We start from the raw sequence: 27649 nt of genomic DNA, 5'->3' as shown, positions 1-27649 counted from the left end.
GACCCCGGGGCGCCCCGACCCTGCGAGCCCGGTAAGGCGCGGGGAGCGCGAGGGGCGGCAGGAAGGCCGGGATTGGAGGGGCTGGGCCCCGGGACGCCGTGCGCGGCCTCGGTCCTTGGTCCTTCCGTGGAGCCGGGCGGGCGGTGCCGGTGACATGCGCGCACGTGTGTGAGCGGCCTCCGGGTGCTCTCCCTCGGGGGTAGCCTCCCGCATTTGGGGGTAAGTTTCATTTGCGCGGCTGTGCCTGGACCTCCACGCTGCAGTGTCTGGTTTTGAACTTTATGAAAAGCTGGCGTTGCTGTGTGTGGTCTGTAGACCGGCTTCCGTTCCCCTGGTTGGATGCAGGGCACTCAGTGTCACTGGTCGCGCACTAGGAGCCAGCCTCACCTGAGGGGCCATCAGTGCTCCCAAGCACCTTCCTGGGGGCTTGTGGAAGAAGCCCTGTGGCAGGTACAGGGTTGGGATAGCCACAGAAGAGTGGGGGGTCTGTGCATGAGAGGTCGACCGTTTCCTAAGAGTCCAGAGGGTGTACAGCCTCCCATGCATGGAAGTCCTGTAGGAGTTCCCGCTGGCCAGTTCTCTCCAGTTATCGATTGTTGCTAACCCAGTGTTTTCACGTGCTGTTAGTAAATCCGTTTAGCCTCAGGCAGTGTAGCAGAAATGCCCTGTCTGTCTCTGGGAGCTGGGACAGCTGGGGGGCGGGGTGTGCTGATGGGCCCAGGGCAGGCCTCCGGGAGACTGAGGCTGGGAACAGATGAGAGTTCAGACCTGGGAGGGGATGCCCTGGGGATGACATGCTGTCTCAGGAAGATTGGGGGCAGATGGGGCGGGGACCTCAGCAGAGAGCCACACCCACAATTAGCTCTCCTTGAGAACCTCATGCTCGCCACTCCGTCCCCTGCCCCAGACTTTTACCATGTGCCCAGCTCCTCTGTGGGATGTGCCCAGTACCCTGCTGTCGTGCCATCCCCTCTTCCCACAGGCCACCTGTCCTCCCTCGCTGAGCTTCTCCAGCGTAGACAGGCTTTCTGTTTAGCATGGAGGGGTCCTGTGGGACCCTGTCACCACCTCCTGAAGGATTCTAGGCCAACGCTGAAGAGGCACAGCCTGGGAGAGGCCCATTTCATGGCCCTTTCCCACTTAGCTGGCTCCCCTGGACCCCGAGGTGGTGACTGGCAGTACACATGGCAGTTCAGGTGGGGAGGTGGGCCAGGTGCATGGCGCTGGTGTTGAGGTCAGCAGGTTCAGTCCTGGTGGGCACACGCCCTGGCAGGATGGCCACCTGCCTGCCTTCTCTTCACCTTGCTCTTCAAGCCAGTCTTGTTTTCCTCCTCTCTAAGGTGGTGGCCACAGTGCTCACCTGTGTGGAGCTTTGGGGAGGGGGCAGTGAGGGAGAAGGCAGGAAGGACTCAGCTCAGGCCTGGCACATGGTATCATGCAGTGTTGTGAGAGTGACACATTCTCGTCTCCTGTTTTTCCAGGTGGGAGGAGGAGAAGAGCCAAGACGTGAAGTGGACCCAGCTGGAGCACAAGGGCCCCTATTTCGCTCCCCCGTACGAGCCTCTTCCCGATGGGGTGCATTTCTTCTATGACGGTGAGGACGCAAGGGCTCTCCTCGCTGTGGGCTGGTGACCTGTGTCCAGGAGCTCTTCCGTCTTCACCCCTGGGTGTGGGCGCCCCCCATTGGTGTCTGGGATACTGCTTCTTCCTGGTGTCCTCAGAGCATGGCTGCCACGCTCATTATTGGGCATGAATGGTCTGTGTGCAGAGGCCACCTCCCTGGTCTGGGATTTGAAGGCTTCTGGTTGACTGACCCAGGTGGCACAGAGGGCAGTAGCAGTGCAGGAGTCCGCCTGATGTCTCCACAGAAGCCTCTGTTCCTTCAGGCTGTGTAAAGCTTGTCCTTACGCTTGCCCCGCTGGGTGGGGTGAGCCCGTGTCTGGTGGCTCCTGTCACCCTGCCTTCCTGCTGTGCCCCGCACAAGGTGTTCTTGGGTTTGTGTTAGTTGGGCATGTTCATAGCCAGGACACACCTCCGGGTGAGGGGTCAAGTCTCTCTCTTCCCATGGCATTTCGAGTGTACGTGGTGCATGTGTCACATGTATGCACACACATGCACAGAATGGTTACCTGGTCGCAGTTTGCATGTCTTAACGAGATGCTGAACCAGTAGTTGAAGTGAGCACTGAGCGGCCTCCAGAATCAGGCCCCTGGCCCTCGCAGCCGCCTCATCCTCCCATCTCAGTGCCCGGGAGTGTCTGCCTGGTTCTTGTGCTGCTAATTTTACCTGTTCTTTGTTTCTGCTGGAGGGATCCTTCTGAAAAAAGCAAACCTCTTCTCCTCCAGGGTCAGGCCATGCCATTAGCAGTGCTTGTGTGCACTCGCATGCCAGCACACACAAACTCACAGGCACATGTGGAAACATGCAGACACGTGCAGGCCTCCATTGGCCTCCATGGCCATGGAGGGGTCACGCTCACACTCACGTTGCTGAACTCCCTTGATGTAGTTTTTGTTTCAAAACTTGTTTCTTTGAGCTCGACTGTATGTTCCTGGAGGACAGACTTCTTGCTGGGCTTTTAGGCCTGCCCACGCTGTGTGGCTCCTGAAGAAAGAGCTGCTGCAGGGGCCCTCAGGGCCTTGACAGTGCTTGGGCAGGCGGCCGGCGCAGGCCACGTGGATGGTCCTGGGGGGAGAAGCGTGGTGCAGGTGACACCAGGCAAGAGGCATGCTGGTGCGGGAGCTGAACCTCAGCCTGTGCTGCCCACGTTGTGGCCTCTGTCCCTCTGAGAAGCTGGTTTGGGGAAGGATTGCTGCTGTTTAGCACGAATGCCTTTTTCTCATTAACTAATTCACATGCATCTTTCCAACATTTTATTATGAAAAACTTTCAGACATACAGTTGAAGTAATTTCGTGGTGAACACTCACACGCCCCTGTTAGCGCTGTACGCCGCCTGCTGGGCCTCCCACTTGGCCCTCGGCCGTCTCTTCAATCATGCTGATTTTAGCGTAACACGTAGGAAAGAGCTGAGCAAAGAGTTGAAGGTTTTTAAAGGTTACACCTTAAGTTATTTGCATCTTTCTCCTTTGAAGCTTTAACTTTTATTTTGCTTTTGTAATTGTAGAAATTCGTGTGTTAAAATCGCATACGTTGCATTGCCCTGTAATACAAATGTAGTAGCAAAATAAAGCGTGGACAGAGGGAGGAGGTGAGGGCGGCAGCCGCAGGAGCCCTGCCACATCCTCGACCTCCTGAGTCGCTCGGCCGCCTCCACACAGCCGCTGTAATCGATCTCAATTTAGAGTGTGCTTCTGAATTTAAAAAACAAAAACCTAGCACCTTGCTCTTACCATAATACAGTCGTCCCTCAGTATCTACGGGGGATTAATTCCAGCACCCCTGATGGATCCAAAACCTGTGGATGCTCAAGCCCCTTTCATAAGATGGGTAATAATCTGCATGGAATGGAACCTACATGCATTCTCCAGTATACTTTAAGTCACATCTGCATTACTTATGATACCCAGTAGTGTGAATGTTACATAAATAGTCGTTATAATGTTTTTTAATTTATAATATTTTTTATCCTATTGTTCCTTTTCTTGAACATATTCGCTCCGTGGTTGGTTGAGTGTGCGGATGCAGAGCCCACAGGTCTGGAGAGGACCGGCCGCGTACCCCGGAGTGTAATTTAAGGTCACAGGCTTGTGTCAGCTGGAGGGTGAGCCTGTGGCTGTTCCCTGAAGCAGTGTGTCTTCTCATGTCTGCAGGAAAGCCCATGAAGTTGAGCTTGGCAGCTGAAGAGGTTGCCACTTTTTATGGGAAAATGTTGGATCATGAATATACAACAAAGGAAGTTTTCCAAAATAACTTCTTCAGCGATTGGCGAAAGGTATGTCTCCCTGGGTGGCCACAGCAGCTGTCCTGTGCTGTGTGACTAGGCTGCTATGTCTGCGTGGCCTCTCCTGTTCTCAGTGGCCCCCTTGCTTTCTCAGCATGGCCTGGAGCTCTCTAGACATCTCTGCCTGGTGGCTTCCCTCAGGGGAGGTGGAGAGGCGGGCAGAGGGAGGGGAGCCCAGCTGGAAGGACAGTGGCAGGGCTCTCAGAAGCCGGGAGTGCAGGGGCCCAAGGTGGCCTTTTCTGACCCCAGGAAAACACATTTGGTGGGAAGCTCTTTGAAGATGAGGGTGCTACATTAAGATTTTTTCTTTTCTCAGTTTTAAAACTTGAGTTACATGTGAGTCTGGACTAGTCTTTGCGTCCACACCCGCTTGACTCCTAGTTGCTTTCCTGGGGTCCCCGTCGGCGTGATATCTGTGGCTGTGTCCCTGGCTCTTGCCTGGTGGCTTCCTCCTGGTGCTGCTGGCAGTGGTGACCGTGCGCTTTCAGTCATCCACTCCCCTCTTCGCGGGCTCTTGGTTGTGTCCTGTGGTCCTGCCTTTCTCCCCTCGTGTCAGGGTCTCACGTTCCAAACTCTGGCTTTCATGGGTGTTAGTTTCTGCACAGTTGTGATCAGTATGTGTATAATGTGTTTTTTTTCCCAGTTACCATTTTATAATTTTTATTTTTCCTTTTTCCTGTGTAATCATCATACTGTTTTCTGCTGTGCTTCGAATGTTTGCATCCAAAATTCATGTTGAAACTTAGTCGCCAGTGCAGCAGCAGTAAGAGACTGCGTCCTCACGGGTGCGATTGATGCCTTGTGCCGGGGCTGGAGGAGATGAGCTAGCGCCGGCCTCCATTCCTCCCCCGTGCAAGGACACGCCTTCAAGGCGCCACTCTGGAAGCAGAGACTGGGACTTCACCAGACACCAAACGCTGGTACCTCGATCTTAGACTTCCCAGTCTCCAGATCTGTGAGAAATTTCTATTACTTATAAATTACCCCGTTTCAGGTATTTTGTTATAGCAACACACACAGGCTAAGACAAGTTTCTTGGTGAGTTTCTTAATGTTGTACTGAATGAATTCATTGTAATTTATTTAGCTCTTTCTGGGTTACTTGTCCTATCTCCAACTGTCCCCAATGGTGTTAATTATCATCATCGCACTAATAGTGGGTAACTTATTTAGGATAGGATCTCAAAAATGGAATTATTGGATCAAAGGTTTTAGCCGTTTTTATTATTGAAATGTGAAATTGCTTTTGGAGAGTGGTGCCCTCGGATGCCCTGCCCCACCCCTGCATTCACAAAGGGGAGGGGGAGACGGTGGGATGTGGGCTGTACTGGTGGGGGTCTGTGGCTGGGAGGGGGTTGTCCTAGTGGGGGGTCTCTGGATGGGAGGTGGGCTCTCCTGGTGGGGAGGTGTGGGCAGGAGGCAGGCTGTCCTAGTTTGGGGGTCCCTGGGTGGGAGGCGGGCTCTACTGGTGGAGTATCTGTGGGCGGGAGGTGGGCTTTCTAGTGGGTGGGTCTGTGGGTGGAAGGCGGGCTCTATTTGGGGGGGCCTATGGGAGGGAGGTGGGCTGTACTGGTGGGCGTTCTGGGGGCAGGGGGCAGGCTCTCCTAGTGGGGAGTGGGCATTGCTTCTCACTGGTCTGTTGCACCTGGAGCATGGCATGGGGCACAGGGGCCCTCACCCGAGGAGGGGTGTGGTTGTTGGTGCCATGCAGGGTGGCATTTGGGATGTCAAGGATGAGAGGGGCGCTCAGACTAGGTGTGTCTGGGGCCTTGGTCCTGAGGGGCTGTGCTGGGACGACCACTCTTCTCTGAGCAGTAGCCACTGGTCCTGAGCCCCGTGCTTGCACATCCACCATCCACACAGGGTCCTCAGGCCTCGCGCACCACCGTCCTGCCCATCTGGGCCACTCTTGGCCCGATGGCTGCTGGGGGCTGGTGGAGGCAGGTGGCCATGGCACTCTACCCAGAGCCTGTTCTGCCTGCTTCCAGGGTGTCATGTTGTCCCTGTGGAAGGGCCCCAGCTTGGAGGGACATCCACGCTGTGTGGCATTAGCTGTGATGAGAGCACGTGTGTCTCTGGTTTTGGTGCAGGAAATGACAGTAGAAGAGAGAGAGGTCATCAAGCATCTGGACAAGTGTGACTTCACGGAGATCCACAGATACTTTGTGGACAAAGCTGCAGCCCGCAAGGCCCTGCCCTGGCAGGAGAGACAGGTCAGGCTGCTGTGTGCACCTGTGCCCTATCCCAGTGGCCTACAGCCTGGGCCAGCAACCCCGTTCTTCGACCTAGAAGAGTCCCTCCTCACAAAGCCCCTCCTCACAAAGCCCCTCCTCACAAAGCCCCTCCTCACAAAGCCCCTCCTCATGGGCTTTTGTACGGGGGGTCCTCAGATGGTGGCTAAGGCCCGGGGAGCTGCTGCCTCAAGTGCTCAGACATGCTCAAGTTACATGCCTTTAAGTCGGTTTAAAATGTAGTTCAGTTTACCCAGAGTGCATTGGAAAGTAAGTCCACCATTGGAGAGAGGGGACATATGAGCTACCATCAGTGATGCCAGTGGACCCGTGGGTGGGCGTGTGGGCCGGGGGCAGGACGTGGGAGACGCAGCAGGGCCTCACTTTAGTTTGGGTTGTTCCTTTGCCTGAGCGCAGCAGAAGCCACCAGGCTGCCATGCTGCCGCTGCTTGAGCGTCTGCTTCTCAGGGCCTGGGGAAGGGTGATGGATCCCTCTCCTCAGCCGGCAGTTACAGGGGGTAGGGCTTATTCTACAACCCAACCCGCCTTAGTTTTCCTCCTACAAGTGGGGCTACCATGATGTCCCCTGCAGGCCTGCGCTGCTCCAGCCCCATCAGCCGAGGTGGGGCATGCCCCTGGGCAAGCCGTGGGGACTTATGCGTGTTCTCTTCTCTCCATGCTGCTGTCCACGTGCCTTCTCCTCAACTCAGAAGCTAAAAGAAGAGGCAGAAAAACTTCAGCAAGAGTTTGGCTACTGTATTTTAGATGGGCACCGAGAAAAAATAGGCAATTTCAAGACCGAGCCGCCCGGGCTGTTCCGTGGCCGCGGCGACCACCCCAAGATGGGGATGTTGAAGAGGAGGGTCATGCCTGAGGATGTGGTCATCAATTGCAGCAGGTATGGGGACGGTGGGCTAGGACTGACTGCCAGGCAGGGTTGTCTTTGGGCTTCAGCACCTCCTGGGAGAGTGAGGCATGTCCAAAATGTGCAGCTGGCAGCACCTGGCCCCGAGAGGAGCAGGGACACAGCTTATGGGACACCTCTCTGCACAGATCAGAAATGCTGGTCACGTGACACGTTTCCCAACCAAGAAAGTTTCCTGCATGTTTTAAACATGTTTTTTCAGAATATTCTGGATTGGTCAGTCTAGTAGCACGTCATTGCTTTGAACTTATTAGCAGAAAGTTGTGAGCAGTGGGGCATGGAAAGGTTTGGTGGTGCTGAGTAATCCTGCGTCATGTGACCAGTGTGCCAGGTGCCAGCAGCCCTGGGGACTCGGGCAGCAGGAGCCTACAGGTCAGACCTGCAAGGCTCACACGAGCAGTCAGCCTTGCCAGGGTGGCCCTCAGCATTTGGTCCCACCTTGATCTTCGTGTATATGGGAGGTGGGCTGGGTAGCTGCTTTGGTCTGGGCAGTCTGGCAGGCCACTCCTGAAGCCAGACTTGGCCAGGAGCCCACCATGGGCCACCGTATGGGACAGTCACAGTCATGCAGTGATGCTCATTGTGCTCATATTTCAGAGCACAAGGTCTTGAGATTATGTTTTGCTGCAGGGACTCAAAGATCCCCGAGCCCCCAGCAGGCCACCAGTGGAGAGAGGTGCGCTCGGACAACACCGTCACGTGGCTTGCAGCGTGGACGGAGAACGTCCAGAACTCCATCAAATACATCATGCTGAACCCGAGCTCAAAGCTGAAGGTGCGGCTGGGACCCGCATTGCAAGAGCCCAGAGGCAGCTCAGAAGTGCAAAGCAGACGCGAGAGTGGCGGGAGGAGAAGCCCGTGGGCCCCTGCAGCTGCTGCTCGAGTCGTGTGGTGCCCAGTGGCCACACATTCTTAAAATCAGGAAGAGACATTCACAACTAGTTCAGATTTCACTGAGGCTGGGCCTTGCTGCCACAGCCCCTGACCCAACCGCGCCGGGAGCGTAGATGCGTGGTGGGGAGTGGATGGCTTCCTCCTCTATTCCACAGGACTGCGAAGAGTTTCCTTTACTGCTTATTTTCTTTATTTAGGGGGAGAAAGATTGGCAAAAGTATGAAACAGCTCGACGCTTGAAAGGTGTTGTCGAAGAGATCCGCTCTCAGTATCGGGCTGACTGGAAATCGCAGGAAATGAAGAGGCGGCAGCAGGCGGTGGCCCTTTACTTCATTGACAAGGTGTGGGCCACGGTTTCAAGTCACCCTCGGCTGCCACTCATCACGGTGGTCCCAGAACCAAGGCCTGCTGGTGGCGTTGGTGCAGGGACGGTGGCTGTGCCTGGGAGAGGGGTGTGCATGTGCACAGGTGTGCGTGTGCGCCCTGCACGCCCTGACAGGTTTCCGCCCTGGCCAGCTGGCGCTGAGAGCTGGGAACGAGAAGGAGGGTGGCGAGACGGCGGACACAGTGGGCTGCTGCTCACTGCGTGTGGAGCACGTCCGGCTGCACCCGGAGGCCGGCGGCTGCAAGCACGTCGTGGAGCTGGATTTCCTGGGCAAGGACTCCATTCGCTACTACAACAGGGTGCCCGTGGAGAAGCCTGTGAGTGCCGGCGCGCGGTGGCCTCGGGTCTGGCTGCCCTGTCCCTGTCCTCGTGGGGTGTGCTAACTCTGGGTGCTCTCTTCCGAGCTGGGGAGAGGCGTGGCGGAGCGTGCAGCCTGCTTGCTGAGCCCCGCCTGCTGGAGCGCCCGCGTGCTCTGCAGCTCAGCCAGCGTGCAGCAGAGCCCTTTCCCCTCTGTGCTCTCCTGCGGGAAATGTGAGGAGTTCAGGGGTCAACTGTGAACGAGGAGGTGGCTGCACTGGGTTCACCCCCCTGATGACACCCGGGGCTCCTGCAGGCGGCGAGTTGGATGTGCAGATGCCCTTTCAGCCCCTCCTTTAGCTCCTGTGTTCTCTGTCTCACAAGAGGCTGCTTCTCTCTCCTGTTTGCCTTCATCTTATGAATCTTGTCTGAGCAAAGCTCTAGGGTTGAGATTCTTTCTTTCAGGTGTACAAGAATTTACAGCTGTTCATGGAGAACAAGGACCCTGGGGACGACCTTTTTGACAGACTGACCGTAAGTCTGTTTCTATTTCCAAAAGCCGTCTTGACGCGGGCCTGGAGAGCGTGAGCCGAACTCACCGTGCTCTTTAGAGAAGGCCCGGGGCTGTCTTTGTTCTGCCCCGCCTGCCTAAATCCCCTGCCCTCTGTCCTTCCGGAGGCTGGGATGGCACAGTGAAACTGCTCTCCCCAGGGACCACATTCATAGAGACCTGTTTCCTTCTACTGTGCTCAGACAGCCACCCTCAACAAGCACCTGCAGGACCTCATGTGCGGGCTGACGGCCAAGGTGTTCCGGACCTACAACGCCTCCATCACTCTGCAGGAGCAGCTGCGGGAGCTGACCAGCGGTGAGTAGGCCCCACCCCCAGTGCAGACTGTGGACCACGTCCCCCCGTACTGACCATGTCCCCACACCCACACACTGAGCAGTGGCCAGTGTGCCCACTGCCCCAGGCAGGGCTCTCAGGCAGGAGCTGCCTGACGATTGAGCCTTGGCAGGTGCAGGACCCTGTTCTGGGGACATGCGTGGTGGGCTGACGCAGGGTTGTGCCATTGGTGGAAGGGTGCTGTGTGGCCGGAGTCCAGCAGAGGAGGAGGGAGGCGCTGGCTCCCAGCACGGAAAGGAGCCCATCTGCTTGTGGGCCCCGGACATCCCCAGTTGTGTGTTCCCTGCAGGGCCGGTCCCCCATGCAGCTCCCTTCTCGCCCGGTCCTGGCCTCGGTCTCTGCTCCTCTGATCAGTTCTCGAAGGCACCTCTCAGCCCTCTGCTCTCTCCCCTCGAGTGCTTGAACGTTCTCCCCCTCCTCGGCCTCTGGGCCTCTCCGTTCCTGCCTCTCTGCCATGCCCCTGGGGATGCTCTTCAGGCTTTTTGGGGGGTTTTCCTCCCTCTGCCCTTGACAGTGCATCCACCTGGTGACTTTAGGGAGCAGAGGGGACACACAGATCTCTGGCAGAGGGCACCTCCAAGCCAACCCTCAGCAACCCTCGGCTGCCCTCCTCCAGTCAGATGTGACGGGGGTGGGATGTGCCCATAATGCCCTCCTGGCCCCATCCATGCTGCTTCCTGTGCTCAGCCCTGACCGGGACCCATGGCCTGTGCCCCCGCCTACCCAGGCCCCCAAGCAGGGCTTCCTCAGGAGGCCTGAAACCTGGTGCCCATTGGGGTCTGGTCAGGCTGTAGTGTGGACCCTGTGCTGCCGAATCCAAGCCTGTGTGCCCCCATCCCAAGCTAGAGGGGCCTGTGTAGCTCTGAGCATGGTGTCAGGGAGCTAGGGCAGTGTTGGGGCAGGTGCCAAAGAGACGGGCTTGGAGGTGGGGACGCAGAGGAGACCACGTGGGGAGCACCTTGCAGAAGAAACCAGGGAGATCCTGGGGTTGTCCAGAACAACCTGGTGAGGCCACCTGAGGCAGGCCTAGGACAGATGGGCCCTGATGTGGAAGCATTGGGACGTGGGACTCAGCAGGTGCAGGAGGGGTGTGGAGGCAGTGGCAGGAGGATGTTGGGCTGCTTGCACGGTGGCTCAGGCCAGTACTTAAAAACCCCGAGCCGTAGTCTCATGAGTGGACAGTGGGAATAATGACAGTACCTTGTTGGGACATTGTCCACTGAGGCCGGACACTGCACACTGTCCTGGAAACAGATCTCTGTGTTGTATGGAGGCTGCTGACTGGGGAGGACCCCCGAGCCTGTGCCTGCTCTGACTCTGGGAGCCTGGGGGGCCCAAGCTGGCCCTGTAGTATTGCCTGCAGGATGGAAGTGCCCCCTGGGCCTCTTGCCAGCCCCTTGTGTGGCTCTTGGGCACCTGCCTGGTACATCTGCCGTGGCGCTGTTACTGTGGTTCTGCCTGCTTGGCCGCGGTCTGTGGGGCTGCCTTGGACGGGTCATTGACCCCTGAGCCCTGGTCTCCATCCCATGAGGAGCTGTGTGAGTGGAAGGGCTCTGTGTGGTGCTGGTCGAGTAAGGCCGCTCAGAGCGGGTACAGTGGGACAGCTGTCCTCAGCGGCTGCTGCTCACGGAGTGTCTCTGTTCAGCTGAAGACAGCACGGCTGCGAAGATCTTGTCCTACAGTCGGGCCAACCGGGCCGTGGCCATTCTCTGCAACCATCAGCGAGCAACTCCCAAGACCTTTGAGAAGTCGATGAAGAATCTGCAGGCGAAGGTATGCAGCAGACATTGACGGCTTTCTGCGGGGAGCCCCTCATGGGAGCTGGGCCAGGCTCGCGTGGCTCCTCTTCCTCCACTGCTCCCCTGGTGCTCACTCACAGGCTGGGTGAGCCCCCTATGGGTGGACGTGAGGGTGCAGTCGTGGGGGTGGGGCCGGGTGAGTCAGGGCTGCCCCTGGTCTTCCTGGCGGGACCCAGTCTGTGTGTTCTGGTCCAGGAAGGAGTCAGTGGGGCAGGGGCCCTGGGCAGGGGGTGCTTCAGGTTCAGCAGCTACAGCAGGTGGCATCTTTGGGCCTGGAGCCCTCTTGGCTGTATTCTGCTGTTTAGTCACAGACCAGGTCAGGGCTGGCTCAGCTGTGCTCCTCAGCAGGGCCTTCTCCCAGGGTAGTCCTGGGGGCGGGAACAGGGGGGGACAGGAGCAGTCCTGCCTGGGCCCCTTTCCCTTTGCAGATCGAGATGAAGAAGGAGCAGGTGGCCGAGGCCAAGGTGGAGCTGAAGAAGGCGACGGCTGACTTCAAAACCAAGGGGGACGGCACGTCCAGAAGGTGAGTGTCCAGGGACCTCCCTGTCTGGATTTGGGCATGGTAGTCCTGGACTTAGCTTTCCCTTGTTTTTGTTTTCAGTTGTCATTTTGTGACTTTTATTTTTTTTTATTTTTATTTTTTGTCTTTTTTTTTTTTGTGACCGGTAAGGGGATTGCAACCCTTGGCTTGGTGTCGCCTGCACCGTACTCAGCCAGTGAGTGCACCGGCCTTCCCTATGTAGGATCCAAACCCGCGGCGGGAGCGCCACTGCGCTTCCAGTGCCACACTCTCCCGGGTGAGCCATGGGCTCCGCCCATTTTGTGACTTTTATTTTTTTTTATTTTTATTTTTTGTCTTTTTTTTTTTTGTGACCGGTAAGGGGATTGCAACCCTTGGCTTGGTGTCGCCTGCACCGTACTCAGCCAGTGAGTGCACCGGCCTTCCCTATGTAGGATCCAAACCCGCGGCGGGAGCGCCACTGCGCTTCCAGTGCCACACTCTCCCGGGTGAGCCATGGGCTCGGCCCATTTTGTGACTTTTAAAAGTACAAACTATACTATTTTGGGGCAAAGGGGAGACAAACAGAGCCATCCAAAGGGAAGCCCTGGCCTCACTGTGGCCCGTCAGCCGCGGGGTTAGCATGCCACATGGCTCAGGGCTGCTGGGCCCCATAACACATTTCACCCATTTAAAATATACATTTCGGTGGGTTTTTATTTTTGGTTTTTTTTTTTAGCATATTCAGTGGGGTGCAGCTATCACCACAATCAATTTTAGAACATTTCCATTACCCCAGGAAGAAACCCTGAAGCCATCAGCAGACGCTCCCCATGCCTTCCCCCAGCCTCTAGTGATGTGCTTTCTGTCTCTGTACGTTTGTCTGCTGTGGACTCTCCAGAGAAATGGACTCATACACTGTGTGGTCTTTTGTGTCTGGCTTCTTCCATGAGCGCGATGTCTTCCACGTTCACCCATGTACTAGCGCGTGTCAGAACTTCATTCCCTTTTATGACCAGATAACGTTTCATCATATGGATCGAACACGGGACATTTGGGTTGTCTCCACTTTTTGGCTCTATTGAGTGGCACTGCTGTTAACATCTGTCTATAAGTCTTTTTTTTTTTTTTGTCCTTTTTGAGATCGGCCGCACCGTGCTCAGCCAGTGAGCGCTGTGAGCGCACCGGTCATCCCTATATAGGATCCAAACCCGCGGCAGGAACGCTACCGCGCTCCCAGCGCCGCACCCTCCCGAGTGCGCCACGGGCTCAGCCCTGTCTATAAGTCTTTCGCATGTTTTTGTTTCCCTTTGGCGTATACCTAAGAGTAGAATTGCTGAGTCATTTGGTAACTCCACGTTCAACATCTTAAGAAAGCGCCGTATTTCTCACAGCAGCTGCACTGACACCTGTCGCCACAGCAGACGCTGAGGGCTCCGATCTCTCCACAGCCCTTTGGTCACCTCCCTTTTCTTGATCCCACACTAGTGAGTGTGAAGGGGCATCTCTGGCTTTGATTTGCATTTCCCTGATGACTGACGATGTTGAGAATCTTTTTGGGTGCTTGTTGGCCGTTTGTGTATCTTTGGAGAAATTTCTGTTCCAGTCCTTTGTCCATCTTTCAGTTGGGTGGTTTGTCTTTTTATTGTTTAGTTATAGGAACTCATTTTCTGGATACAAATCCCTTATCAAATGTGGTTTGCAACTGTTTTCTCTTGTTCTGAGTGTTGTCTTTTTACTTTCTTGCTGGTGTTCTTTGAAGCACGTTGTAAAATTTTTTTTTTTCCTTTTTTTTGTCTTTTTTACTGACCGGTAATGGGATCGCAACCCTCGGTGTCGCACCCATACCGGGGACCGGCAACAGGATCGCAACCCTCAGTGTTGCGCCCGCACCTCGCTCAGCCAGTGAGCGGGAACCGGTCTCCACATGGGATCCGAACCCTCGGCAGGAGCGCCGCCGCACTCCCAAGCGGTGCACTCTCCAGTGCGCCACCGGGCCGGCCCACGTTGTAAAATTTTGATGAGTCCAGTTTATTTTTATCTCTTTTGTTGCTTGCCCTTTTGGTGGCGTTTCTGAGAAGGCTTTGTCTGACCCAGGGTCATGAAGTTTTGTCCTAAAATGTTTATAGTTTTAGCTCTTGAATTTAGGTCATTGATTTATTTTGAGTTAATTTTGTGTATGTAGCCTGAGGGTAGGGTCCACCGTCATTCTTTGCATGTGGGTAGCCGGATGAGTCTCAGTATGTTTGCTGAAAAGAGAATTCTTTCCTCACTGAGTGGTCTTGGCCCCTTTGCTGAAAATCAGTTGATTGTAGATGTGTAGGTTTATTTCTGGACTTTGAATTCTATTCACATTCATTTGTGTCTGTCCTCATGCCAGGACCACTCAGTCTTTATAACTATACGGTTTGCAATTAGGAGGTGTTTTTCTCTTTAAAGATTGTTTTGGCTATTCAGGGTCCTTTGAAATTCCACATGAATTTTAAGATCCACTTGTTAATTTCTGCAAAAAAGCCAGCTGGGATTCTGCATTGACTCTGGGCTGGAGGAGTATTGCCATCTTGATGATGTTAAGTCTGTAAACACAATGTCTTTGAACAACTTAGGTTTTTAATTTCTTTCAACAAAGTTTTTAGTGTAAAGTTTTTGCCCTTTTTTTGGTTAAATTTTTATTCTGAGGTATTTTATTTTTTAATGCTATTGTGAATGGAATTGTTTTCTTAATTTCAGTGAGCAAACTTTTATGAGTTAGAGTGGTGGGAACCCTCCTGAAATCCAAGTTCCAGATACCAGCCAAGGGCCCGCCTTGTAAGCTTTTCTGGGGATGGTCAGCCCTGCTGTGCTTTTTTCTACACTAATATGTAGAAATACAATTGATGCTTGTATATTTATATTGTATTCTACAACCCTGATAAACTCATTTATTAGTGCTAATTGTTTTTTAGTGGATTTCTTATGATTTTATGTATACCAGGTCATACTGTATGCAAATAGAGATAATTTTACTTCTTCCTTTCTAATCTGAATGCCTTTTCTTTATTTTTCTTGCCTTATTGCCCTGGCTAGAACTTCCAGTACAATGTTAAGTACAAGTGACATGATCGGATATTCTTGTTTCTGATCTTAGGGGCAAAACTTAAATTCTTTCACTACTGAATATTACTGATGTAAACTGTGGGTTTTTTAGATGTTAAAAAACTTCACTGAGGGCCACAAGTGACATGATCGGATATTCTTGTTTCTGATCTTAGGGGCAAAACTTAAATTCTTTCACCACTGAATATTACTGATGTAAACTGTGGGTTTTTTAGATGTTAAAAAACTTCACTGAGGGCTGGCCCGGTGGCGCACTTGGTAGAGTGCGGCGCTTGGGAGTGCAGTGGCGCTCCCGCCGAGGGTTCGGATCCCATATAGAGACCAGTCCACTCACTGGTTGAGCGCGGTGCGGGCGCGACACCGAGGGTTTCGATCTGTTGCCGGTCGCGGTGCGGGCGCGACACTGAGGGTTGTGATCCCGTTACCGGTCACGAAAAAAGACCAAAAAAAAAAAAACTTCATTGAGTTAACAAGGTTCAATTCTATTACTAACTTTCGAGTGTTTTATATCATGAAGGATGTTGGATTTTATCAAATCCTTTTTCTGCATCTATTGAGATGATCATGGTTTTTGTCCTTTCTTAATATTGATTTGGTTATTACGCTAATTAATTTTTGGATGTTAAACCATCCTTGCATTCCTGGTATAAATCCTTCTTGGTTATGTTGTGTAATCTTTTTTATGTATTGCTGGATTCAGTTTGCTTGTATTTTGTTGAGGATTTTTTGTATTTATTTTCATGGGGGTATTATTCTATAGTTTTCTCTTGTTATGATGTCTTTGGTTTTGGTATCAGGGTAATGGTGGCCTCAGAGAATGAGTTAGGAAGTGTTTTGTGAAAGTTGGTGAGGAATTGGTGTTAATTCTTCTTTAAATGTTTGATAGAATTAATTCTACACTAGTGAAGACATCTGGGCCTGGGTTTTTCTTTCAGAGAAGTTTTAAAATTGCTGGTTCAGTCACTTTGCTTGTTATAGGTCTGTTCAGATTTTCTGTTTCTTCTTGAGTCAGTTTTGGTAGTTTGTCTTTCTAGGAATTTGTCCATTTAATCTAGGTTATCTGATTTGTTGGTGTGCAGTTATTCACAGTATTCCCATATTTGTTCCTGAAGTGATGTCCCCTCTTTCACACTTGATTGCTGTGGCTGTGGTTCTTAAAGGGTAAAAATTTTCTCTTCATGACAAGTGTCCTGAGATGCATAGGCATGTTTTTAATAGTGGTGTGTGTGTGCATGTGCGTGTATGTGAGAGAGAGAGAGAGAGGTGTTGAGGCGTTAGACCACAGGGTATTGGGGGACTAGGGCTGTCCCCACCCTGAGCCCCGGTTCTTCAGCAGGAAGTGCAGGTTTCCTGGGCGCTCGGCCCACGTGCTCCTCCCTCCATGGTTCAGCGCAGCAATTCAAGTTCTCTTCTTTTGCCAGTTTCCTGGAGAAGAAGCAGCGGCTGCTGGAGAAGCTGGAGGAGCAGCTGGTGAGGCTGCACACACAGGCCACAGAGAAGGAGGAGAACAAGCAGGTGGCCCTGGGCACGTCCAAGCTCAACTACCTGGACCCCAGGATCAGCATCGCCTGGTGCGTGGGGCTGGGGCTGCCCTTCCCACGTGTAGCCTGGGAGGGGCCTGAGAGGAGGCTCTGCTTCTGTCCCATCAGTGCCCTGTCTCCTGTGCCCCTGTCCCATGTGCCCCTCGTCATCCGGTCCTTCCTGTGACCTATCTGTCTCTGCTGCTGAGTCCTGTGTCATCTGTCCTTTTTCCCCGGAGCTTTGGGACACACAGCCTGAAGCCAGGGCAGGGCTTGGTGGGGGCCTGGGACACGGAGTCACAAGGCTGTGCTCAGCCCACATCTGTGAACGGGAGGTAACTAGGTCTGGGTGTCCTTTACCCATTTGGGGGACACCTGCGTCACAGCAGGTGCAGTCTTTACCTCCCTGACACCCTAAGGATGGGGGTCATGCATGTGGTGGGGGCCTGGGAGGAGCAGGTCCAGGCCGTGCATGGCCTCTCTGGTCTCCCTGCTGTGCTGAAGCTAACACTCTCTTCCAAGCCCCTTGGCTTTGGAGGGGCAGGTGCTGGCTTCTCAGGCCGTGCCATCCTCTCCACAGGTGTAAGAGGTTCAGGGTGCCCGTGGAGAAGATCTACAACAAAACCCAGAGGGAGAAGTTCGCCTGGGCCCTCGCCATGGCAGACGAAGACTTTGAATTCTAAATGGTTATGTCTGCTGTTTATCCGTTAAAACTTCTTTTGTGTTTTTTCACTATTAAAGCAATATTGGAGAATTTTGTACAATGAAACGTTTTGCACAAGTGTTTGTTGTGTCATCTTATAGAAGAAAGGCCATGACCAAGCCCTGTGCTGGGAAGTGGCCCCTCTACTAGCATGATGTCCTCAGCCCTCACATCCCAGCAGCACCCCAGCCCAGCCCTCACACCAAATCCTGCTTCGGGAAGAGAGAGGAAAGCGTTTCCCATGTGCTCTGAGGCTGGGGGCCCTGGGGGAGGAGGATTCCATGTCTCCTTAGGGCCCTCCTGCCTCTCTTCTCTCCACAGGGGGCCTGGCTTCCTCACAGAGTCCTTCAGCCCCTCCCGAGGCTCTCTGCAAGGCCACCAGTGCCCGCCTCGTCACTCAACCCAGCAGCCACTTTGTGGTTCCCAGCTCACCGCAGCTATGCCAAGCTCTTCTTATAATGTCCTCCTGCCTCGGTTTCCCAGCCTGTGTTCTTCCAGCTCTCCTGGTACCTCTTGGGCTGTCCTCTGTCTCCTGTGCAACTCTGGGTCCAGCTGCTGTCCTGCCGTCCAGTGCTCTGCCCCCCTGGGCCACCTCTGTGGCTATCTGCTTCCTCACACTGGCACTCTCCCTGGGGCTCCCACCCACCCTATAGCTCCTGCAAGGTGGCTCTCTGTGCAAGGTCTCTGCTCAGCCCAGAGGACCCCAGTTCATGTGTGAGAGGGCCCTCTGTGGACCCACCAGGGCTAAGGTGCTCCTGCTATGGGGGACTGTGGCTGGGGTGTTGCTACCACCAGCCATGAGCTGGGGCCAGCTGCTCCCCCAGGACTCAGCAGAGTCCAGCTGTTCCTCTCCAGTCACGGGACCCAGATGATTCCCATCAATGAGACCCTGGTCTCACATCACAGTAACCGAGAATGATTCCAGGGACCCCAAAGCTCTCCTGTCCCCACCCAATCCCAGCGAGGTTTTCCTGTGTTTGGACACACACAAGATCTGTAGAAAAATGAAATCATGGGTCGGGGAGGCAGCGAGGGCATCAGCTGTGGGGCCCGCCCCCAGGAGGGGCACCAGTATGCACGCAGGCCTGGCTGCTGCCTTGAGTCTGTCCTCGTAGAGATGGACAAGGCAGGCCTTCCCTCACCATACAGAGGAGGGACTACTTCATGCCTGGAAATTAAACCCAGGAATTCCCAGGGCCAGATTTGTCCCCTTCCTTCTCCACATTGTGTGGTTTGGGCCCAGCCCAGTGAGGGGCTGGGGGCAGGAGGGCTCTGGGGACTCTTGTGCCAGGGTGCCCCTCTCCAGGACCGTGGGTCCCACCATCCACGCCTGCATGCTCGTGTGGCTGAGTATAATTCACTAGAGAGCTGTAAGGACACTACCTGCCCGGTCTCAGGTCCGCTGAGCACGACCTCCCATCCCCTCCCACACACACGTGCTTCTGTCCTTTGAGGCTTGAGGCTGTGACCTGGCTCACTTCACTGTTTCAGTGCCCCTTCTCACGGGACAACTTAAACTCTTTGAACTAATTCTCTGGACTGACAGTCTCTACAGATTGTAAAAGGCCTTTTCAGACTGGTGAACTATCTGAATAAAAACGTGAACACACAATGTACAAAAAGTACAATCTACAGGTGAAAACTTACCACATTTTGGGCAGAGAAAAACTATGTAAACATATCAAGGAGGGAAACAATAATGGGAAAGATAACTATTTGCTGACATAAAATATTTCTTTGACTAAAAATGCCATAATCTCAGTTTCTCCTCGAGCCAAATACACATTTACTCCACGACTCAGCAAGTCCACTCATAGGTGCACAGCAAAGAGAAATGAAGGAAAACTTACAGCGGCTGTATTCAGGTAGCCCAGGCTGGAAGTAACCCAAGTGTCCTCTAACAGTACAATGGATACACAATCTGTGAATATTCTTGCAGTGGAATACTAATACCTAAGGATCTTAGGAACACTATCATTTTAAGCCACTAGGTTTTGGGGTGGGTTGTTACTCAGCAAGTGCTAATTTAGAAATTGGTTTCAAAAGTGGGTGCTGCTGTGGACCTCCAAATTCGTGTATTGAAGTCCTAATCACCAGTGATGGCACTTGGAGGTGGTGCCTTCGGGAGCTCATTGGGCTTAGAGGAATCATGAGAGTGCAGTCCCCACGATGGGATTAATGCCCATATAAAAAGAGGAAGAGACACCAGAGCTTCCTCTTTCTCCACCAAGGAAAGGCCACGTGAGCACACAGCTGTCCACAGACGGGCCTTCACCGGGAACTGCATCTGCCAGCACCTTGATATCGGACTTCCCAGCCTCCGGAACTGTAAGACATGGGGGGACTTCAAAAAGTTAGTGGGAGGGCCGGCCTGTGGCTCACTCAGGAGAGTGTGGTGCTGACATCACCAAGTCGAGGGTTAGGATCCCCTTACCGGTCATCTTTAAAAAAAAAAAAAAAAGTGGAGAAATGGAATCGTAGTATAAAAATAAAAAATGTAAACTTTACTTCTCAGTGTAAGGCGCATCAAGTTCAAGACACTTCTGTAAGCAATATCAGCTATTTAGTCCATCCTTAAAGAACTCAAGGTCCTGGGAACTTAACCACGTCCACGCAGTCTTTTTTACATCATTAACGGAAGAAAAATGGATGCCTTTTAAAGATTTTAAGATTAGGAAACAAAAACGTCAGAAGGAGCCAGATCAGGACCATAAGGTGGATGCCTGGTGATTTCCCACTGCAACTCTCCAGACATGGCCCTCGTCTGATGAGAGGGTTGAGCAGGAGCACTGTGTGGGAAGACTGGTGAAGCTTCCTCGGGGGTCTGCGGCTGAGGCTGGGGCTAACTTTCTCACAACACTCTCACATCAGCACACGTTACCATTCCTCGGCCCTCCAGGAAGTCAACAAGCAAAATGCCTTGAGCATCCCAGAAAACTGCTGCCATGACCTGCGCTCCTGGCCGTCCGCTTCTGCTTTGACTGGAGCACTTCCACCTGCTGGTGGCCGCGGCTCTGACTGTGCTTTGTCTTCAGCACCGTCCTGGCAAGCCCTGTGTCATCTCCCGTTACGGTTCTTCAAAATAATGCTTCAGCATCGCGACCCCCCTTGTTCACGGGTCCCACTGACAGCTCCGCGCTCGTCTGCAGGGGTCTGGGTGCAGCAGTTTGGGCACCTGCGGAGCAGAAAGTTTGCTCAACTGTCATGCTTCAGTCAGAATCGTGTCAGCTGAACCCACTGAGATGTTTGTGGTGGTGGCTCTTGTTTCTGCTCTCACTCGTCAGTCCTCTGCAACTAGGACACGGACAGGACTCGTGTGTCCTCAGAAGCCGACGTGGCTGGGCTGCCGCTGTGGGCTTCGTCTTCAACGCTGTCTCGTTCCTGCTTGACACGAGCTGTCCATTTGTAAAGCGCTGATGACTCTGGGGCACTGTCCCCATAAACTTCTTGTGATCGTCAGTGATTTCACCACACTTCCACCCAAGCGTCACCACAAATTTGATGTTTGTTCTTGCTTCAGTGAGTATCTTGCTCACACGTGTCATAACAACTTAGTACGAGTGTATTTTGGTGCGAAAAAATTTTGAAATCCATGCCCAGTTTTTTCATAATACGCATTTTCCGTGAACTTTTCAAAGACCCCTCGTCAACATCAGCTATTCAACTACTCAGTCTGGGGTTTTGTTCCCGCAGCCTGGGCTAAGGCAGTGCTGAGGGAGACGCACGTGCTGACTCTGAGCCCAGGCAGTGTGGGGTGGGGGCTGGGAATTGTAGGAAAACCGCCAGCAGAGCCTGGGGAGAGGGCCACGCCAGGCAGGGCTGAGGAAACACTGCCTTCAGTTAAGGGGGCAATTAGAAAGCAAATGTGGCTAAGAAGAGCTCCAGACAGTGTTGAAAACATCAGTTGAATGCTTCTAATTGCACAGGTAAGGTCTGCAAGAGTGACACAAGCCAGACGGAGATGTCCCATTTGCAAGCGAACTTTAGAGCAAATACGAACAGCTGGAGCTTGTACTGGTTTGAGAAATGAACCCGTTTCACATCTTGTCTCTCCAGTCAGCAAAAGAACCTTAAAGTAATAATTGCCCTCAGGGTAAAGATAAAATCAAGGTTGTGGTCATAACACCCTTTGTTAAGGCCTCAGAAAAATTTACAATAGTATCTAGTACAAACCCTCTCAGCTAGACAAAAGGGTTTCTAAGGATCTAAAGGATCCTGTCCTACAGCAACCTAACACACACCACACAAAACAGAACATACTGATTTGAAAAAAAAATTTGTTTTTGTCTAACGAAGTAGACTGTAGTCTTCTGCATAGGAAACCGGTGACGTTTTTTCCGTTTGTTTTATTATGCTGCTGGCTGGTATGGGGATCGGAACCCTTGATCTTGGTGTTATAACGCCACGCTCCAACCAGACTGAGCTAACTGGCCACACTAAACCCACAGGATTTTCCAGGGAGTTTGAATGAAGCAGGACTAAGTCAGTTCAAAATGAAAAGGAGGCGTTTGGGTTCCCAAATTTCTACGGGCCAAGTAAGCAACCTGAGAAAGCTACTCAATTGCGAATATGGGTCATTTGATGTCTCAAAATATAGAGACAGAGAAAAGAGCTCAGGGGTAGAGCCAAAGTCTGAGACAAAAGAAAAAATGGGCAAGAATGCTACTCCCAGGAAAAATGGGGCCCTAAAAAAGGCACAAACGCTCCCCGCAAAAGGAGATTCAGCAACATGTTATTGCCTGAATTACAAAATTGCCAGGAACTAGTCAGCGTCTGCCCCGTGTCTCCCACCCCCTTTTTCAAATGAGAGAGTTCATTGTTCTTATCCTGGCCCGTCCCAAAATTCTATGTTGGGGAGGAGCAGAAAGTTTACTTTTTGTTTATAGGTCCCTGGCTCAAGGGGCATCTCGTCCACATCTGCCCCAGATGAAAATCATGAGATAGCCTTTGAGCCTGACACATGACGGATGGGGCTTTTGGGTGCCTTAAAAGGGTCAGCATATGCCCTGTGTGGCAGGAAGGTAAAGATTGTGGCACGGAGCGGACCGCAGGGAACTTCTCCCATCAGTAAGTGGAGTTTACCTGCCTGTGCCAGGCTTCCCTTTGCTGCCACTGTGGGGATTGGCCACATCACTTTTTTTGTGTCAGATTCCGTGTTCACCGACACCACTTCTTCCTCTTCCTAGGTCACTCCCTCATTTGGTTGCTCCTCGTTAAGTAGGCTCCTGAAAAAAAGTCTCAGGAAAACAATCTGGTGAGTTTGCATATCTGAAAACATTGTTATGCTGTCACCACACTTGGTCATTTAGGCAGGTCTAAAATTCTAGGTGGCAAATTATTTCCACTTGTAGCTTTCAAAGCATTGTCCCACTGTCTTCCAACGACTGAGAGGTTCCCGTGAGGACCTGTATTCCCGACCCTGTGTGCGTGATCTGCCTTCTCTCTCTGATCATCTGTGTCACTGATCAGTAAAAGCAGGTGCTTTTACTGTTGAAGTAATGCCCTCTTTTCTAAGAGCAGGACTGACGCCACTTAGGATAGCCCCTCCATTGTGTGAAAGTTAGGCGGGAAAGTGGGGGTGGGACGGGAGGAGCTCCACTAACTGCAAAATTAGCTCATGTACTGCTGGCTTGCTTGCATTGGCTAATACCTCTTGGCACGGTGATCAGGCGACTGAGTTGCCGCACTTGCAGCTTTCAAAACTGAGAACAAAGACTGTTCAGGGCCGCACCTTGAATTGGCTGGTGCAGTCCCGGCCGCTGGAAATAAAAATCTTTTTCTCTTTTTTATATCAGTCTCCAAGGGTGATTTTCTCCCAACGCCTATAACACTCTAGAGATTCATGTCTCTCAGTTCTGGGGTGAAATTAAAATTATTTCTCTGATAATTTCATTTCCACCATTTTCTGTTTTCTCTTCCCCTGAAACTCCCATGTTAATCTTTCTATCCTGTCATCCACCTCCTTGTCTTTTTATTCTTTTAAAAAGATTTTCTCAGGGCTGGATGGTTAGCTCAGTTGGTCAGAACGCAGTGTTGTAGCACCAAGGTCAACGGTTCATATGCTCATAGTGGCCAGCCACCAAATAAATAAATGAATAAATAAAATCCTGCCTAAAAAAATTTAAAAAAATTCTCAACCTTTCTACACTCTCTAATTTGTTTAATTTTGGCTTCACATTTTCATTTCTTTTTTTTTTTAAAAAAGATGACCGGTAAGGGGATCTCAACCCTTGGCTTGGTGTTGTCAGCACCACGCTCAGCTAGTGAGCAAACCAGCCATCCCTATATAGGATCCAAACCCGTGGCCTTGGTGTTATGAGCACCGCACTCTACCGAGTGAGCCACGGGCCGGCCTTCACATTTTCATTTCTAAGACCCCTTTCTTATCTTTGAATTTTTCCTTAAAGACAATATCCTGCTCTTACTTATAGTCCCTTCTTAGTCACTTTGAAGTTACTGATTACAATTGTGTTCACCTTTTTTTTCCTTTCCTGCTCTATTTCCTTTCAGTTTATAAAAAATTCTGTTTCTTTGGTTTGCTTTCTCACTTTCCTATTAGAAGCACTCTTCAAATGTCTGGTGACTTTGGCTTTCCATCCACATAGAAGAGTGACGAAGGTAACTGGATGTTGTGTGCACAGGTGAGGCTTGTTGCTGTACAGCATGTGGGTGCAGTTACTCTTGAGGTTGGGGGATCCTGAATGTGAATAATTTACGCCTTCCCACATAGAAGAGTGACGAAGGTAACTGGATGTTGTGTGCACAGGTGAGGCTTGTTGCTGTAGAGCATGTGGGTGCAGTTACTCTTGAGGTTGGGGGATCCTGAATGTGAATAATTTACGCCTTCCTCTAGGGTAGTTCCTTTTCTCCCAGGAAGAACCGCCATACTTCTGTCATCTCCAGTTACTGCTTCTCATCTCTGCAGGCACCTAAGTTTGGCACTAATTGTTTTTTTTTTTTCTTTTTAAGCTGACCAGTTAAGGGGATCTTAACCCTTGACTTGGTGGTGTCAGCACCACGCTCTCCCAAGTGAGCTAACTGGCCATCTCTATATAGGGATCTGAACCCCTGGCCTTGGTGTTATCAGCACCACACTCTCCCAAGTGAGTCACGGGCCGGCCCTTTGGCACTACTTGTTTATAATTGTCCATTCTGGCTGAAGTACTGAAGGTGGTGAAGTACTGAAGGTCTTGAGGATGGCTGAAACTTCTAGGATATTGATAGCAATTCCAATAACCTCTCCTTTGGTTGACTATTTTGTTGGCCTTATTATGGGCATTCTGGGCCTGGTAGAAACTGGGCATGCAGACAGTCATCTTACATGTTGCTGCTTTCCCAGATGTGGCTGCCTGCTGTTCTCTTGCCTGACTTTGCCTTCACCTCTGTTCCCAAACCTACGAAAAAGATAAGAGCCTAACCCATCCCTGTTGGAGAACAGGGACTGGGTGAAGGATGGGAGTCAACTGTCAATCAAGTGATAATTTGCAGAATCCTTCATTCTCTCTCTCTCGTCCTGGGACTCCTACCAGACCCACAGCAGACCTTCATGTTCTATTTTACAACTGTTAACATTTCCTTTATATTTTCCATCTCCTTGTCTGTGTGGTATTCCAGGTTTCTTTGGATATGTCTTCCAGTACACTAATGCTCTCTTCAACTGTGTCTAATCTGCTATTTAACCTACCCATTGAGTTTTATTTCAACAATCATATTTTTCATTTCCAAAGGTTCTCCTTTAAAAAGCCCTGCCTATTCATGCGTGATAGTGTCTTATGGCTTTCTCATCACCAAGACTGTGTGCTTTATTTATTTAAACACTTCACACATAACTATTCTTCAGCCCATATTCTCTGGCGATTTCAATATCTGCAGTTCCTTGTGGCTTATATCTGCTGTTTGCTGTTTTTGTTGACTCTCATTCAGTGTGACTCACCTTCTTGAGCACTCAGTGACCTCTGAGTGTAAACTGATTGCTTTATCTTATTGTTAGGAATGCTACAGTGTCTAAGGAGGGAAGATTTCCTTCAAAGAGCAATCGCTTTGACTTCTACTGACACCTGGAAGGCACCATTAACCTAGGACCCTTCAGCTCATCTGAGAGTCTTGGCTCTACATGGGAGTTATGGGCTCAGTTTCCCACCTCACTGCTGGCCCAAGACTTACTCAGTAGCCCAGTAACTGTGGAGCCACCCAGTCCACTCTGAGGTCATCACTGCCCCTATAGGCCACACAACCCTAAGCTCACTTTTCTTTTTTTTTAAGAAATGGGTGCCAACAAGAACTCTAAATTTTTTTTAATGCATCTGCCCAATACAGGGATTGAACCCTTGACCCTGGTGTTCCCAACACCATGCTCTAACCAAGTGAGCTGACCAGCCAGCCAAGAGCGCTACAATCGATGCTACTATCTTTGAAGTTCAGGCCAGCTATAGGACCCAGAATTATTCCTGATCAATAGTTAAACTAGAGCAGACAAGTGGCACCAAACCACAACCTGACCAGGACAGATTTGCTCATGTAGCTGTGCCCCACAAGTTGTGGCAGTTGGCTGCTCAGATCTGCCTTAGTCATTCTAATCAACTCTCAATAAGATGACCTCACTTAATTCATTACAGCAGAGTTCTACTTTATGCATCAAAAATTTCCCCCCAACAAAGACATCTCTCCTTTCCTTTCTGGCAGATAACATTTATACATATTCATGACAGGAAAAACTATTCCTCTACCCACAGAACATTTCTGACACCAAATGCGTGTGGGAGCTTTCCCCACCAACCAATTCTCCAACTCTGAGACACCAGCTGGGAGTTCTACAGTTTAACTCAATTCTGATGCTAACTTCTCGGAGTTAACACAGACCCCACAGGGTAATGGCTCAGTCACACAAGACTGTCCCCTACTTCAGATGCCAGTTGCCAGTAGTGGGTCCCCAGGTTACCCACACGTCTGTTTGACTTAGTTACAAATCTGGGGTTCCCACAACCCCCTTCTCAGGTTCAATAATTTTCTGTAACAGTTCACAGAACTCTGGAAAACACTCTACTTATGTTTAATAGTTTATTGTAAATGATATAAATGAACAGCCAGGGGCACGGAGCTCCCACACCCTCTCTGCGAGAACCACCTTCCCAGCATCTCCATGCGTTCACCAACCTGGAAGCTCCTGATCCTTTCATTTAGGATTCCTGTTTCATTAAGTGGCCATGATTCAATCATCCGCCGTCATTGATCCACTCTCTCCAGCCTCTCTCCTGAAGGTTGAGGGGTGGGGCTGAAAGCTCCAACCCTCTAATCGTGCCTTGGTCTCCCCAGTGATCAGCCTCCATCCAGAAGCTACCCCCAGCCACAGCTATCTCACCATCATACAAAAGACACTCCTTTCAAGGGTCATAGAAGCTCTTCTGTCAGGATCTGGGGACCAAGACCAAATATTATGACAAAAGACACACCCTATCATTCAGGAAATACAAGGGTTTTAGGAGTTTTGTGTCAGGAAATGGGGGCACAGACTAAATATCTATTTCTTATGATGTCACACTGTTCTATTTTGATGTGAAAACATTAGGTCATAACTAGTGAGTTCACTTAGATTGCTGTTTTCTACCACACTTCTGTCTTTCTTCTCCAACCACAGATTGTAAGGTCCCATGGGTAGACATCTCACGTATTCTTTTGCATTTAGTGTACCCTGACCTTTGCATCATACATAGTATTTAATCTATCTGTTGATTACCATCTTTTAGATGCCAGCTCATTAGTCACCTGCCCTGGGAGCAATTCCCAGCTCCTTTCCCTTGCCCCGGCTGGCCTGTTTACTACTGTCTCCTGTGCTGCTAGGCTCTTGTGTGCACAGTACTTCTCTTACTGGACTTTCTGTTAGGCATTACGATGATTCCTCCACTGTCTGTCTTACCCTCTGTAGTCTTGAGGGAGACAACACAGAGGGCTGTCCTCCTAGCACAGTGGCACAGCACCTGGACGAGTGCATGCTCAGGAAACACTGGTTTAAAGTACAAACACTGAGGACCTCATTCAGTGGTACCACCTAACAGAGCTGAGCAGAGTCCCGCATGCTGCGCACTCTGAAACAGTGTGGAAAGAAGTGAATTAGCACTCCCCCCTAGGCAAGCCTTGCAGTTTCTCCTGTCCCTACCTCTCATGACGCCCCGCTACATACTTCACTTCTGATTCTTTTGTGGAGTGCCTGGTCTGTGTCCAGGGCTGTGCTAATAGCAATTCTTGCTACAAGAAGCTCATATTTTGATGGAGACAGACAAAATGAAGCATACGGCTTCGAGACAAGGTAGAAAGTGATTTTTGAGTTTTAAAAAGCGCTATGGGGGGCCGGCCCGGTGGCGCACTGGATAGTGCGCCACTTGGGAAGCGCAGCGGTGCTCCCGCCCGAGGGTTCGGATCCCACATATGGACCAGTTCCTGCTCACTGGCTGAGCGAGGCACGGGAGCAACGCCGAGGGTTGCGGTCCCGTTGCC

The 27649-nt window shown here is 51.5% G+C and overlaps 1 protein-coding gene across 3 annotated transcripts in view; it reads left to right on the top strand.

Annotated features, from left to right (window-relative positions):
• TOP1MT (topoisomerase (DNA) I, mitochondrial) overlaps positions 1-17224 on the top strand; it is a 28708-nt gene extending 11484 nt beyond the window's left edge. For all 3 annotated transcript variants that reach the window (XM_008573552.1, XM_008573551.1, XM_008573553.1), the window contains 13 exons: positions 1482-1594; positions 3773-3894; positions 5993-6115; positions 6844-7031; positions 7689-7833; positions 8150-8293; positions 8469-8654; positions 9100-9168; positions 9388-9502; positions 11187-11314; positions 11769-11863; positions 16357-16506; positions 17036-17224. In XM_008573552.1, the coding sequence (XP_008571774.1) occupies positions 1482-1594; positions 3773-3894; positions 5993-6115; positions 6844-7031; positions 7689-7833; positions 8150-8293; positions 8469-8654; positions 9100-9168; positions 9388-9502; positions 11187-11314; positions 11769-11863; positions 16357-16506; positions 17036-17138 (1681 nt within the window). In that variant the 3' untranslated portion in view covers positions 17139-17224. The remainder of the gene's footprint in view (positions 1-1481; positions 1595-3772; positions 3895-5992; positions 6116-6843; positions 7032-7688; positions 7834-8149; positions 8294-8468; positions 8655-9099; positions 9169-9387; positions 9503-11186; positions 11315-11768; positions 11864-16356; positions 16507-17035) is intronic.
• Positions 17225-27649: the final 10425 nt, after the last annotated feature.

This window comes from Galeopterus variegatus, unplaced genomic scaffold (assembly GCF_000696425.1).
Source record: "Galeopterus variegatus unplaced genomic scaffold, G_variegatus-3.0.2 Scaffold932, whole genome shotgun sequence".
NCBI lineage: Eukaryota > Metazoa > Chordata > Mammalia > Dermoptera > Cynocephalidae > Galeopterus > Galeopterus variegatus.
The sequence above is the reverse complement of the archived record's forward strand: the minus strand, read 5'-3'. Positions and strand labels throughout refer to the sequence as shown.